The sequence below is a fragment of the Anguilla anguilla genome, chromosome 14 (genome assembly GCF_013347855.1).
Source record: "Anguilla anguilla isolate fAngAng1 chromosome 14, fAngAng1.pri, whole genome shotgun sequence".
In the NCBI taxonomy this organism is placed as follows: Eukaryota; Metazoa; Chordata; class Actinopteri; order Anguilliformes; family Anguillidae; genus Anguilla; species Anguilla anguilla.
The window spans coordinates 9787831-9803498 of NC_049214.1; the positions used below are offsets into that span (position 1 = coordinate 9787831).

The window sequence follows — 15668 nt, forward strand, 5'->3', positions numbered from 1 at the left end:
CTCTCTGAGCTGTCCTTTCTACAAGGGGACAATCGCAGGGGGATGTCTGTGATGCTTTTCTGACAGGTTGAGGTTTTTGGTGGCATGTCTCTCTGCTCAGCTCTTTCCCCTGGCTCATGTTTTCTCTGACTGAACAGCAGACAGCACACAGGACTGATTTTCTTGAACGCTTTCACCCTAGCAACACCGATTTCAGCTCAGTATTGTTAAGGGCTACAGAAAATGGTACCTGAACAGAAGAAGGCTTTGTCAGACCGGTATAAGCAAATGATAGCCTACGTCTCAGTCTTTGTTCAAACATCTGAACAAAACAAATTGACAAATTGGCGTGAACACGTTTCTAAACGACTTTATAGAAAACTTGTTTTGTGATGCATTACCGTGTTGTAATATCCTGATGGTATAAGTGTTAGGCTATTCTGAATGCTTCCGCCAGGCAGGCGGTTGCCAAGTTGGGTCCAATTACTGACCACCCAGCCATTTGGCAATTTCAAATCAAACTGAGATGGGGCTTGCCAGGATGCAGGCCTGTAACAAGGTCAAAGTGCAAACTCCCATTCATTTTCACCCTAGAATACTGCCTCTAGTTCCATACTGTTCCTTCATGACAACGTCACAGACTTACTGTTCAATTTTCAGGATTGCTAAAAAAAAGGTGCACTTACCTGCTACACACAATCCTCAAATTCTGTTATTCTGCTCCATGAACTACTTAGCTGTGGGCACATTGGCGAGTGAAACACAGCATCGCTCTTCTAGAGCCAAATCAAAGTGAAAGATTTGGGCCACCTTGAGATGTTCCACACAATAGCCGCAGCCCTGGCCAAGAGCTGGAGGTGGGAAAGGCCCGTTCAGACCCACTCAATCTCCAGTGGCTCAGAAAAAAGTGACCACAAGAATTTCTGCCTTTGAAAGTGAAACACAAGCCAGGGACATCCATAACACAGCCTTTGCCTCAGTGTTGGATACACTAAAGGCAACCATTTACTCAGGTAACAGAGTGGCCCTTTTCAGCCAGAATTGCATGCAAGAAGCGTAAACAACCCTGCAGGCTCAGTGGATTCCATGTGACCGACAGCCACCATAGAGGTCAACTGATCACACAACATATCACACTAAAGTTAGATTCTGATTGGCTTATTGTGGCCATTTTGTTAACTGCATCTCGGTCCATAAATTAAACTTCTACGATGTGCTTGTTCTTAATATCCAAAAGTGTGAAAACTAAATGAAGCCAATATTGATGGCATATTGCATGTAGGGAAAACTGAATTGCCCTCTACAAACCAGTTTTTAGTTCCCATAAACTGGATTGCATGCACATTTTCACAAAATGATGTAAAGAAGTATGGGGTGCGCACCCACAATGCCTGGCTCTCTAAAGACTGAGAGTTCTGGCTTCCTTTACACTAGTTTTAAAGTACAACAAAGGATATGGACTCAAGCTCTGTGAATGTACATTTAAATTTGAAAAAAGAAAGAAAGAAAGAAGTAGATGGAAAAACAACCTTGAGTGTAAACACATCCTGAAATCCAGCCAAAAGAAAAACCCTTAGCATAATGGCTTCAAAAGGCTGGGCCTTCTGTTTTTTTTCTGTGCATTCTGAGCCAGTCCAAACGATGGCTTAGCCCTCTAGCAGTTACAGAATAAATGTGTCAACATCAGGGCTCCAGCCAATGGAGTTCACACTCTGTGAACACCAACAACCAAGATGACTTCAGTCCTTGGTAAAACAAACGGATCTTTCATTCCTGTTATTCATTACCTTTCATCCATGGACTGCCAATTGAGCAACGATAAAAGATTCTTTTAAATGCATTTTGTTGAAGCCAGACACATGCAAAAAAAAATAAATAAATAAATGATTCTACACCCAATACAACTCTGAATTGGGTGCAGCAAAAAAACGGTCAATGACCTCATCTTAGATAAAAATGCTGACTACATTGATTTATCCATTACATTCTTAGTGTTTTGACCTCATTTCCTCAAAAGCGGAACCATCAACAGCTGCCTGCCGATGTCAACGAAAGACAGCGGTTGATCACAGGATGTGCCAGTTGAACACCCTTCAAACTTAAAGTGCCTCAGAGAAGTATGACATGTCCACCAAGTTATCAAACTCTTAAAAGCTGCAGTAACTACATTTTTTTTTTGAAAGATATTGGGGAACGATCATGCTTTGAGGAATTCATAGAAAGAGCTGCGATGAAAGAAATCCAGCACCACACACTGTGTTTATACCCTTCTGCATTCTGTCACTTTCTCTGTGGGCAGGGCCAATAGGTGTTGAGATTTTCAAAATGTTTTCAAAACATTGTGATCACTGAGAAGGTCGGTTATTACAGCTTTAACAGCTAAATGCGAAAAATCTCAAGATTGAGAATTCAGAATATGTTTAGCTTGCCTTCATATTAGAGGCCTCGGTCTCAAGTTTGGTCAAGTGGTTCGAGTTGTCTTCTAGTTCCTGGCGCAGGTTGGAGTTCTCCATCTTCAGAGCTTCTACTTGCTTCAGCAGCTGATCATAAGAAGCTGCAGCCATCTTGGACTACCTCGTGACCTGAAAATGCAGAGATTAAGACAAATTAGTGACAAGCCACCGACTGAGTAATATGTACCGAGTGGGGGATAATGACTTTAAAAATTCTTCAAAAACTCATGTCCTGGCAGATTTCATTTTGCATGCTTTTATGAGTATTTACTGTAAACGCAAAATTGCAGAATGACTGTCAGAGAATATAAGAGCAGTCCAGTCCAATGTTTTAACTGGAAGAATAAATCAGTTGATTATATAGACTAGAACAGCTGAGTGACACCTGGGCACACCTGGGCAAGTACTCACATCACTGAAAGACAAGACCCTGCAAGAGAAGTAGGTTCGCAGCAAAATAAGAGTTTCAAATGGCTCCAGGGATTGGACCAATTTCTAAAAGCATTTCCTTAAACAACACACTGCCTTTTTCAATCATTTATGGCTGGTTTGCCTTAGCTGTGGAAAAGATAAATATTTTATTCAAACTGGCCAATCTCAAAATGTCATTACTAGTGTCATGAGCAAGTTCATGCAGCAAACCTATGCAACACAGGAAATTATGCATGATTCTGAATACATAAATGCATCAGTAATGCAGACAGCTCAGTCAAAGCACTGCACTTCATAAAAGATGAATCGTCACAGCTATTAGAAACATTCCGCCAATTCAGATTTCCTCCTTTGCAACAGCATGGCACCATTACCTTCTAGCTCGCCACTTAAAGCAACAAAGCTTTTGACAAAAACATGCACAAGTAAAGATTAAAAGGAGAATTAAGCAAACAGACTTATGTCCGGTTAAGTATGCATCCAGGCAGTTCTATTCTTAACTAGACAGTCCTTCAAAAGGATTATTATCCTTAAGATTAGGCTGTTATATGCAGCTCTGTGCAAAGGCTCAAGTAGCATCCGAACCAAATGGAGGCTCCCGGAAATACTTGGATGATAACAACCCCTCCTTCATGCAGTAGATGTTTAAGTGAGTTATGGGAGTCGTGACACGGCGCTGTTTGACATTCACTGAAATCTACCATGCTCCACCCCCCTGACTGGCAATCAATCTCTCAGCAAAGGTTGGGACCCCCCGAAATAGCCTAAATTTCCGTTCGTAGGGGCCATTTATCACGGGGGTGGTCATCAGTGGTACAAGAATTATTTTGCAATATCTGAAAAAAAATAATAAATTCCGTACTTGGATAAAGTCTTATTTCATTTTTTAAAAGTATTACAGATTTACATGCAAATATCCCACATTAAGCTATGTTTCTATTCGAGATCCATGATTTAGCCTGCATAAAAATGTCAAATTGATTCACTGCCATATTTCCACCGTGTTGTGCGATAGTGAACAGCTTTCTTGTGTGTGCCATAGGTGGCGGTCATTCAGAGATACATAAACACCAATGGGGTATGGCAGCCTTCAAAGCAGACCTGGAAATGCTTGCTCTCAGCCAGTCAGGAGAAATACTGAAAAGAATCAGTACAATGTAGCACTTCAGAGACAGAACCACAATGCACTGCTCTGCCAGTGAGCTCAGATGGGTATGAAAACAGCTAAGAATGGCTAAGCAGAAAGAGCAGCCCGACACAGGTACATGTTCAGAAAGGACAGAACAAGGGGAAAGCAGCCATTTACTCATTCAGGGATGTTTCTATGAAGGGCCCTACATGAGAGTGACTTGTCAATGCAGCGATTATGAAAGCAGAGAGCTTTCTGTTGAAAGTGTTGATTTTTGCACTAAAAAAAAGTACTTGTCAAATGTCCAGAAAATGTACAAGATTCATGGAAAATTAAGGATGGTTTTGCAGTCACCTTACCAAAAATGACAAATTCTAATTCACAATTGTCACTTTAGTTGTCATGGCTAACAGTGCATAAATAATACTGGGTAGGCTAAGGAGCACAGGTTGCTCTCATTGGAGTTTCCCTAGTAAGACTTGTAAGTGCACCTACTACGGAGCAAGGAAGCAGAGTTGCACTACAAAGGGATATTAGCCTGTATGAGTCAAAAACCCAGATACCTTCTGATGACCATTTCTTGTACATCTTAGACATCTTGGTGACACATTCTTCCAGGAAGCGAGTCTCAAGAAACCCGTTTGCTGGGTTTAAAGGTACTGCCATTAGCCGGTGTCATTTAATTGTTCTGTGGTCTCTCTCCCTTACTTCCTTTTAGCCATGTTTAAAAAAAAACACATTCTGACTGACCACAACACAATCAGCAAATCATCTGGATTATAAAGCCATGCGCATAAACAGAACATTTCTTAATTCTCATGCACCCTTTAAAATCACACCCCAATGTTAGCAATGACCAGTACATCACCATTTATCATCGTCCCAAAATCAATAAAGGTTGGATTTGTCCCCTTGACAGCAAGTTCTGAATCTGATGTGCGCACACTTAGACTGAAGGGACGGAGGGCAATAACACGCTTTAATGCACTCCTGCACAAGCAGCCTTGGGTTGAGGTGAGGGGGGAGAGGGAAGGGCAGAGGGAAGGGTGGGTGCAGTGGGCCCAGATGGGTGTCCCAAATTCATCATAGGTGAGAGACCCGCCTCCCCCCTCCAATCACCAGCTGATCCCTGCCACGGGCCTTTTTCCTCATGTTATGACCTGCCCATTGGGCTTCCAGCTCAGTCCCATTTACGCTGCATTGATTTTGCACATCGTTTCATATGGTGGGGGTGGAGAGTATACTCACAGTTAATTAGGCATGGCGAACTGCATCTCGGTTTTAAACGTGAATCCCCATCTAAAATAATTCTGAGTGCTCCTGGTGCTTGGCGTTCGACAAACAGCACTCAGAAGAGAATCACTGCTGACGCCTTTATTACCCCATCAGTGCTGATGGGGACTGGATTTCCTTTCTGGCTTTGGCCACAACAGGCCAGCATTAAGAGCTGTTACCGTAAGGAGGAAAGGGGCAGTGAGGCCAAATGCACCAGCCTTTAATGCATTCTGCTTACAGCTCAGGAAGGCAAAGTCATTACATTACATTACATTACCATCACTTAGCAGACGCCCACAACCTGAGGGCCTCACAGAAGTGGAGGACACCAGCACTAGCCCAACATCCAAAAAGATAGTTTTCGGTGTGCCTGGTCTAAGAGGTCCTGTTTTGATGAACTGGTCAGCTCCACAAACATCTTTGTGCAGATGAACAGGAATCTGTTCATCCGTCTCACTCAAAGATGCAATGTTCCATATGAACATCACTCCATTTCATAAGGTTTCAAATTAAAATTGTACCTTCTCTCAAAAATACGACAGAGACAGACATGACACACATCAATACAATTCAAAGAAAATTCTCAGTCATGCACTAGAAGACTACCATGGTATCCACTACAAAAGTGACTTTGAATAACAGACTTAAGGCAATCATTTCGCATTTTAAAAATACACATGTACAAAAAAATCATGTTTCCCTTTTCGTCTTTCAGGACTGTTGGATTTGTAGCAGCTGCTACTATACGTGAATTAGGCTAGGCAGTGCATTTTGGGAGTGCTATGTCAATGCAGATCATTTTAAAATACAAAAAGCAAATGAGCCTCAGTCCATCATTGAGGACATGTGTGACAGCAAAGGTCAATTTTGATAGCCAGCCCAGTCAATTAGGCTATATATTGGATTCTGAACATGGCAGCAGGAGAAATGAGCACTTCTTGCCTGAAAACACACTGACCCATTTACACACTTCAAATTCTGTACCCTGTATCCACAGCTGCACAGCTTAAATTAATGCAAAAAACAATCTATTTTATTTAAACATAATTTCCACAGCGATTTATAAAGGTGCATCACCAAGTCAGCTATTCTGTAAAATAAATAAATAAATAAATAAATAAATAAATAAAAACCTGCTCTACCACTGCATTAGGTGAAACGCTACTACTGCAATACAGACAAAAAACCCTCAACCTTACACATACTAACTACATACTAGTTAATTTACCAAAGGTAAGAACACATATCCATGAAGCCCAATAAACAATCCAAAGATGACCGTCTTCGAACTAGCATAAGCGTTCACAAAGCAAAGTTTCTTCTATAATTTCAGCTAACAAAGGGTATGGGAAAGAGAATGGAGCAACCGAGGAGAAAGAATAAAAGGACCCCTTAATAAATAATTTATCAAGACTCCCCCAAAAATAGCTGGCCGGCACAGCACACATTTAAAGCACATTAAACACAAGACAGGTGTTGTGCATCTAATAAAAAATAGATTGAATGCACACACATATGCTGAACACACACACACACCTTTTCTGCTGCAACCCCACTCATAAAGCGCAGCCTCGGTATGAGGATTCCGTTTTTCCATAGCAACCCCAGGCTCTCCCAAATGGAGGTGTGAAAGCAGGCAGAGCAGCTCTGTGAGCGCTTCCCTGTGCAGCAGCAGCAGCAGCAGCAGCAGGAGCAGCAGGAGGAGCAGCGAGCCCGGACCCCAGCCCCGCAGTCGGCTGCACGTCGGGGACCGCGCTCCTCCGACACCACAAAGGCACAGTGGGCGACCACTTACTGGCATTCAGCCCCCGCGGCCCCCGCATACGGACGCTCCGCGGCACAATTTAGCTCGGGATTAAGGACGTTACCGCGGACAAAGGGCCAGATAAACGCCCCGCGTTTCCAACAGCCTCCCGGTGAAAAGGAAACATTGTAACGTCCCCCCGTCTGCTTTGTCTCCGCGCTCCCCGCACCCCGACGCAACCGAGCCGAGCCCTCCCTGCCTGAACGCGGATACTGCCTCCGATGTCACACTGTCACATGCAGAAAACAAATTGTTTCTTTCCTGCGGTCGACCGGCTGTCTTTCCCTAACCCTGAAGCACAATGCATCCTTTTAGCGTAGGCCAGGCTTTGCACGGATAAAGAGAGCACAGATACAGGCACATCCCCCCACACCCTCCTGTTCCTCTTTCACCACCCAGGAAAACAAAAGGCTTAGCTGTGCAGCGCAGCCGCTTCGCATACATCCGCCATTATTTCAGCTCGGGCCCCTGTCAGAATTCCCCCCTGCACCTCCTGGACCCCCTCAGGAGCGGGGCCGCCTCGGCCCGGCCCTTTCGGCTCTGAACCTACCCCATTTCGGTACCAGCGTCAGCCTCCATTCCATCTCCCCTCCGCTGCGTCCGAGCGCAGGCATATCCCAGCCGCCCCGGTCACATGGCCGAGGCCTGGGCCAATCAGACGCCGGGGCAACCCTGCTACATGGTGCAGTGGGTCGATGCGCGCTGGCCTGCTTCCAGCCGATTACACAGCTGCTTCCCATAGTCAATGACATCGCTGTGTGGGAGCGGTGGGGAGGGGCGCTCCGGCGGATCGCGGGGGGAACGGCTCCGCGGTCACATCGCAGAGGCTGCGGGTGCACAAAGGACCCCACAGACTAACACCATCTTCCCAGACTCCCTGATCCCAAAGGAAGGAGCCCAAAGGATTGGGGAGCACCCCCAGCAAACAATAATCATTCATGCCTGCCCAATTTAAGGCAGACAGTGTCCTTGTGAGGTCAAACACCCCACGACAAAAGGAAGACCACTGTTTTTCATACAATGTCCTCATGTGAGTGGGGGGGGGGGAATTCGAATTCGGGGGAGGTTCTTGGTTTCACAGCAGGTGGTGGATTAGGACTTCAGGGATCTTTCAACCCTACACTCTGGGTCCCAGCTGCCAAATGGCAGATGTTATCAGATAAGCAGGTACCCCTGCCAGGGGGAAAGTAAGGGAAAATGGCACCTCCTGAAATCTCAGGTCTCAGCAAAGCGGACCAGTGAACGTCACTAAAATACATAAGCAATAGATAGGCTATACGACAACAGCGGCACCACTCAATATTCAAATCAGGGCAAGGAATCCACTTTTATGCCAATGCTATATATTTGAAGTAATGAGAAATGAACCCTTGATAATACCATACAAATTTAATGGGCTGCATGAGGTCAAAAAATTGTGAGAGGCCTACAATTTAAAAAAATGTTTTGTTATTTTTTCCCTTCAACATAGTCCCCTGCTATAAATAGGGCTGCGATTCCTACGCAGACCACCCAATATGAATTCAAATATCCTCAAATTAAAGCTGACTGTCCGCATTTTAACCTTATATCCATTGTTTTCTTTCAAATCCAATATGCTGGAGAACACAGCCAAAACAACAGACTGAGTGAGTCACTGTCTCAATGCTCTCGCATTTAACTGTACATTTAAGCTGTAATATTACATATGGATGGCTAGGCTTGCTAACTACTCAGCTATTTCCAATATATTGTCAATGGCAGGGCAATTTATGACCAATCAAATCTGACACCAAAACCTTTTCATGTATATCAGATAAATCATGTATGAATTAGAAACCTTAGAAGAATTATGCATATGTACAAAGCTGCATTCAGATATGGTGATAAAGAACCTCCTGCTTTCTCCGGGTTGTGTGCTCATCGTTCTACAGAACCTGCCAGTGGACTAACGAGACTTGAACACTACCTGGAAAACTCAAAACCAACAAGAAGAAAAGATGCACAAAATCATTCTATCAAGCTAACGTTTTTTGTTTGATGGAACAAACCTACCTGGATGAGTTACGTAAGCAGCATTCGTAGCCTAAAATTTGAACTTCAGTAGTTTGTCAGCTCTGTAAAGCCTACTTCTGCACTATCCCACTTCATGAAACACAGGTTCAGTGACATGTTTCTTTTTGTTCCTCGTCAGACAGTTTTGGGGAAGATGGAATTATTCACAGGGTGTGGACAGGGTGTTACTTTCAGACTTCTACAGGCCCTGAACCCTCCATAAATAAATAAGTAAATAAAATGCAGCTGGTGTAGTAGGACTCTAAGCTGTTGCTACATGTCATGGAAAGGGGAAGAGTTCTCCTGACACATCTTTGGCAGCAAACAGGATGTAGGCCTAGGTGCTGAATGTAAATTGAAGGGGGGCATTCTCCCTACAGATGATTGCTCAATTGCTTCCAATGGCATACAGCCAATAGCATGGTGTTGTCCTCACCGTGCATCATTCACCATCACAGTCAAGGTATTGCTTAACAAATACGCTATTATACAACTCCACCAAAATTGAAGGTAAGCAGATATGCTGTGGAGGCTATATTTCCAAATGATGTCAGCGTTCTACAGTGCAGCAATATGCTTTCTCTCAGGCTGTTTTACAGGTTTTGTATGATCGTGCAGTATCATCATGATTATATAAATATGTTTGTCAGCCACAAACAGCTGTACTGGATCTTCAATCGATTCTTGGCACTGGCCTTTCCCTTACTCTCGTATTTCAGAATTGGTGTCACAGGGCTGGTTATTGTCATACAATAACATGGTCCAATGATGGCATGATGTGAGCATGCACACTCAAACTTATAAAGAGGATAAAGTAAATACTGGATACTGTTCATTCAAAAGAACCAGTTTTAAAACATAGGCCTAATTAAAGCCATTCGGTTTAAGACCAAAGATGAAATTAGACTGCTACAACAGCCTCCGGAAGAAATTTGCTCTCACAGTGTTTCAATGTTTCAGTCCAAGCGGTTTCAAGTTCTCTATTAAACCCCAGGCAAGAATGAATAAAGGTGTGCGAAACGGCTTCTTGCACTGTTAAACCATACTTCAAGAATGCCCTTTTAAGGCAAGATCATGAATAGACTGCCTGTATCAGAGGGAAAAATATCCTGAATATAAACTTTTTTCATGCAAATAAGGCCGTTTCTGAAAGGCCGAAGAGGCAGGCGTTGGCAGAGATCCTTGCTGACTACACTTTACAGCGTTGTCCTTTTCTGCAATTTCTCACACATTTCACAATTTATGTGGGAAAATGTTTTGTGGATGCCATCCAGGGCTTAAGTTCCTGGCAACAGGACGCAGAAATTTAAATGTTGAGATACTTTCTACAGACTGCTCTCTAGAAAGAAGGCCTTTTTTTTCTTACTATCATGTGCGGGCACACGTGCATTAAACTGAATTTGAGAAAAAAATAAAACGTATTTTATGAGGCCTTAAACTTTGTATAGAAGCACTTAACAGATAGGGTGTGAAAGCACCCTACACGAGCAGCCACGGGGAAAATGAAAAGATCCAGCATTTCAGAAACAGCTGCAAGTTACAGCCTCCACAGTCAGTCAAGTTATTTTTACTTGTCATAATGTAGGAATGAAGCATGTAGGACATTCATTAAGGATTTTCAAAGCTATGACATTTGAAGAGAAAACATTCACCCATTTAGATGAAGGCATTATTGATTATTCAGATAATGATGAACCAGGGAATTTAAAACATTGAAGAATATGCCATGTTGGACACCACACATTACGCAGAAAAATAATCCAATTAACCATCCCTGCAGCAGTGGGGACTGCTATAGAAACAGAAATAAAAGGGATTAAAAAATGACAAAATTATCAAGAATATAGATGGAAAACCATATTGAGAAGGACCAAAAATATACCAATACAAAATATAGGCTATCAGACATGCAACTGTGACAATATAGCCTAACTGTTCCATTTCCAATCTGTCTGCCTCTGTGTGACGTATATTTTTTAATTCTTCTTGGTTAGTTTATTAGAAATACTAGGCTAATACACACATCACTCCAAATTACCAGAGAATTCTTTTTTTTAATGCATTACACCATTACATCAATGTGTTGATGACCCATGCTGGACTTTTGTCCGGAGTATGAAGCTCCTGATGAAATCCATAACTATTTGCACAGTGACTATTTTTGTTTGTAGACCATTACGTTTGTAGCAGGGCAACCCCAGAACAGATTAAAATTGTCAATAAAAGTTATGTTCTTTTTGTCAAGTTTTTTTTTTGTCACATATTCAGTGATACAAGGCAGCTGAATTTTCACAGCCATGTTTATAAGTGGGGAGAGGTCCAGACATCACTACGTTCTTGTTAGTGGTTTTTAGGAAATTAAAAGACTTCTGATTCTCGGAGGGAAGTGTCATTTGTGCCTATGCATGCTACAACAGTACTCATTTTGTTATGTCTCTGAAGGACCGCTGGTAATTGCATGTGTATATCCAGTACCCGGGTGCCAGGTAAGCAGTGGACCACTGCAGCAGATCCAACAGAGGAAATGACAGGCCTCGTATGATGGAACCATCATAGTGGTGGAGACTAGGGGGAGGGTGACAGCGATCATGGGATGACTCTGGGCTCAGAACCGTAAAGCAGTTTTCCAGCCTCAGCTCTGGACGAGATGGCAGCGAGTGCACAGTTTCACTCTGTTTCCTGCCCTTACTTCTCCAGCCACATTCTCCCACACAATGTTTTGGCTATGTCTCTAATCGATTTTTTTTCTCCTGATTTTGCCACCCCGTGATAGCCTGCTTTACTGGAATTGACACTTTGGACCTCAAGTTGAGGAACAACAGCCGCAGACACCAAATGCAAATGCCACAGCTAGAATCAACTCTCCAACTTTTTTTTTTTTTAAAGCTTTCTTGTGCATGATCTAATGATGCAACAACACACAACTGGCCAGGTAAAAAGCTGAGCAGCCAGTTGATTGGCCAATTATGTTTGGTCACCCAAAATACAGCGACTATGTATAAAAGCTGACAGTCAGCAATTTAGCCTCATATTCCTTTCAATTCAATGTCCTGTTGTACAGAGCCAAAACAACAACAAAAAAATGTCACTGTCCAAATACTTTGAATACACTGTATGTCCTGGTAGTTGGTCCATTCAAGGTTAAATAATACATGTTACCGTTACTAATCTCAGAGTACAGTCAGCATGACTATGATTGACTGTCAAGGCTACAGTCCATGTAGCAACTACACTTAATTTCAAATAGAAACAGATGAGATGTATGGGAGGGTTCAGTGAATGCTTACAACACTCAATTTCCAGAGAGCAAAAGAGCCTACTCCTGAAGGCAAATCAATGTGTTGGATACACCATGTCACTGAAAGAGCACATGTTTTCGATGGAATGTTCCAACACACACATACAGCCCAAGGGCATGCTAGATCACAACATTAGGCCTACTTGTATACTTCCCCCTTGCGAATAAATCCCGATAACCATCGCCATTACACCCCACCCCCCTCTCTCACTCACACACACACACACACAATCAAACAGGAAAAAAATAAACACACAACTCTACATATTTATTCAAGTAACATAATACAGCCTCAACCGGAGAAAACACTAACAAGATTCAAGGAAACAGGTTATTTCACAGATCAGTAACATCAACTGTAGATCATGACCATAAAAAGGACCGAACAGGTACAAGGAGGAGGAAAACGCAATAACGTTACCATTACGTTATTCCCAAAACACTGTGCCAGTGAACACACAAATAGTATTCACTTCCACATTTGTAGCTAATTACTACAACTAACTAGCTAGGTAAATTAATAAAATGAATATGGTGCTAGCTATCATTCTGGTCAGCCAACGTTAGCGAGCTATCGATAATTAGCTAACAAAACACTAACTAGTTCGCTTGGTAGCTATATTAAGACGCTGAGTCACCCAGTAATTAGTTTTCTCGCCCTTGTTCACTGTTCCTTGTGTGACTGCGTTAGCAAATAGTAAGCGTTAGTATTGGCACGCTATTTTGCTTCGTAATCAGAACCTAGCTAGGCAGTTATAGAAACCCTGGCCTAAGACGACTAGACTACGGACAACTACGATACATTACATTACAGGCATTTGGCAGACGCTCTTATCCAGAGCGACGTACAACGAAGTGTATAACCGTAACCAGGGACAAGTGTGATGAAAACCCTAGAGGGAAGTACAGTTCCAAGTGCAGGGAGCGACCGCGTAGTTTACCTTGGTCCCTGAAGGTTAATCTCATGAACACAAACAAAAGCGGCAGCAAACCAGTCTATGCAAATAATACAGGCAGATAGACAGACGGTCAAACGTTACCAGGCTAGGGCTTAGTTATAGCACGCCAATTCCGTTTTGGACTTCATCGCAGCAGTCGAAGTTGTTTTATCAAACTGGTTGATGGCTTCTGGCTAGCTAATTAAGCGGAATTGCATTGCGATTAGTAAAGCAAACCAGTAACTACGCTAACTAGTTGGCTAGCTAGCTATTTGGTAAGTTATCAACTGATTAACGGCTTGCCAACTATCCGTTGGCCATCAAGCACGTTAGCTTGGTAGCAATAGCTAAAAAAACAAGAATACACATTACTTAGACTACCATAGCGTAGCTATTATATTTCAGTGCAGCTAATGGAGCCAGTAAACTTAACTAGCTAGTTATCTAGGTTGTAAGGGAGAAATAATTAGCTACCCGTTAACATACTAGCTCGTTCTTACCTGAAACATTCACCCTCTTCCGCAGTTCACCGCGCGTACTCCCGGGGACAATAGTTTCAACTTTCTCAAACTTAGAAGGACCATCTCTTGCTTGCAGAACTTTTCCCAACTCCGTTAGGAAAACTTTTTCCTTTGTGTCAATCCACCGATTTTCTACCGAAAAAGCCTTTCGTCCTTCTACTAATACGCCATATGATCCGATAGAAAAAGAATCCGATGAATGAGTCCAAATCAGGGGGAAAACATTCCGTTGGAATGGGGGAGTAGGCTCCGTCCGACCACCTACTAGAGAGTAGTTACCTGAATAGGTACCAGACAGTTACTACGAGACAGTCATGAAATAGGTTAAAGTTAGCAAGCTAGCTAGCTATGATAGAACAATAAGATACAGCGGGGTCTCGTAGAGCGCACGCGCAACATATTGCGGTCAGAGGTCGAGAAGCGTAAAATCAACCGGAAATTGTTTTTAACTGCGGTAGGAATCGTCGGTGGATTTGAAGTTGCCATAAAATAGACTATGGACACTCACACAATGTAACTATTTTTTTCCGTCAGTAACATTGTTCTGTGGACATTATTTATTCAAGAAAACCGATTACAAACAGAACAGCCATGGCAAAGTCAAGTGTTATAGATTTGGCAACGTAGGCTGCACTTTGTAGGCGAATGCACTGGAAAAGTGGGTTATCCCAAATTGCGTGCATTTTTAAACAGATATAGTGTAATACATGCTAAGTTATATCAGAAAATAAAATAAAGAACCGATCAAAACAACTGCAGCATATCTGTGGTCATGGATGAATCAACAATGTATTACAACCCTGATCAACTAAAAATAAGACATTTTTTCTCATCCAGAACTATGTAAAGCCGCCAGGATAAAAATAAAAAAAAAAAGAATCCCAAACAGGTGTGTAGACTCAAAATGACAGCTTTCCCACTGTGCACAATTACAGGTTTCAGAAATCTGAGATGGGCAATTACAAATAATTTGCATAAGAAAATATCACTTTAATGTAATTGGGTGAATTCTGAAATACAGCTTAAGAAATATTTCCTAATATTATATTTGTCCATTGCAACCAACTCGTATGCATAAATATGTGTCTCTGCATCCAATAATGCTATTTTACACTTATTTTCAATATCAGTATTTCCTACTGATTTAAATAAAAACTAACATCCTGGATACAATGCTTCGAAATACTGTCGTGTGTCTGTGATCCAAAATAATTCAACTGAATTTAACAAGGGACTATCACTCTTAAAAATCGCTGTCAACCATTGTCTGTGCTTAATTAGTGGTAATGAATGTAGATGATTGGGGTGATGCTACAGGAAATAATTATTTGACATGTGCCTTCACAAAAAGGCTATCAATTTATTGTTTTCAGAGGTTTGAAGTTGATTCAAGAAAGCAACTGGAAGCAAACTGGTGACCCTACATATAATGCATGAATGATAGTTAGGTCTATGGGCTAGGTGTCATAACAGTTTGGTGTCTCCAGTCTCATAGCAGAGGGTATCAATGTATTGGTGGCAATTCAGAGTTACACAAAAATACAAAACACTTTATTTATGGTAAAGTGCTGAAATTGCTGTCTATAATGGAAACTGAATTGCGACACTGGATATTAGCTGGATATTTCATTCCAGGTGTAGGTCTGAGTAAGCATTTGTTAAATTTCCTGTGCTATGTCTTTCCCAAGTCTTGAATGGTAAAAAATAAACAACGTAAAAACAGTAACTTGTTAGGCATCTTCACCATCTGAGTTTTGAGTGCCTTTTAAACAACATCACTGACTAGCTGGCTAACCAAGTAACAG

At 42.2% G+C, this 15668-nt stretch overlaps 1 protein-coding gene across 7 annotated transcripts in view; it reads right to left on the reverse strand.

Annotated features, from left to right (window-relative positions):
• The window catches only part of apc (APC regulator of WNT signaling pathway), a 41771-nt gene that overhangs the window by 24878 nt on the left and 1225 nt on the right, over window positions 1-15668 (reverse strand). The window contains exons 1-2 of one of the 7 annotated variants that reach the window (XM_035391887.1): window positions 13843-14713; window positions 2409-2561 (exon numbers count right to left, since the gene is read on the reverse strand). In XM_035391887.1, the coding sequence (XP_035247778.1) occupies window positions 2409-2543 (135 nt within the window). In that variant the 5' untranslated portion in view covers window positions 2544-2561; window positions 13843-14713. Of the gene's footprint in view, window positions 1-2408; window positions 2562-4556; window positions 4683-6804; window positions 6958-7622; window positions 7769-13842; window positions 14714-15668 lie in introns of those variants that run through there. The other 6 variants (XM_035391882.1, XM_035391889.1, XM_035391883.1 and 3 more) reach the window with 6 other exon arrangements.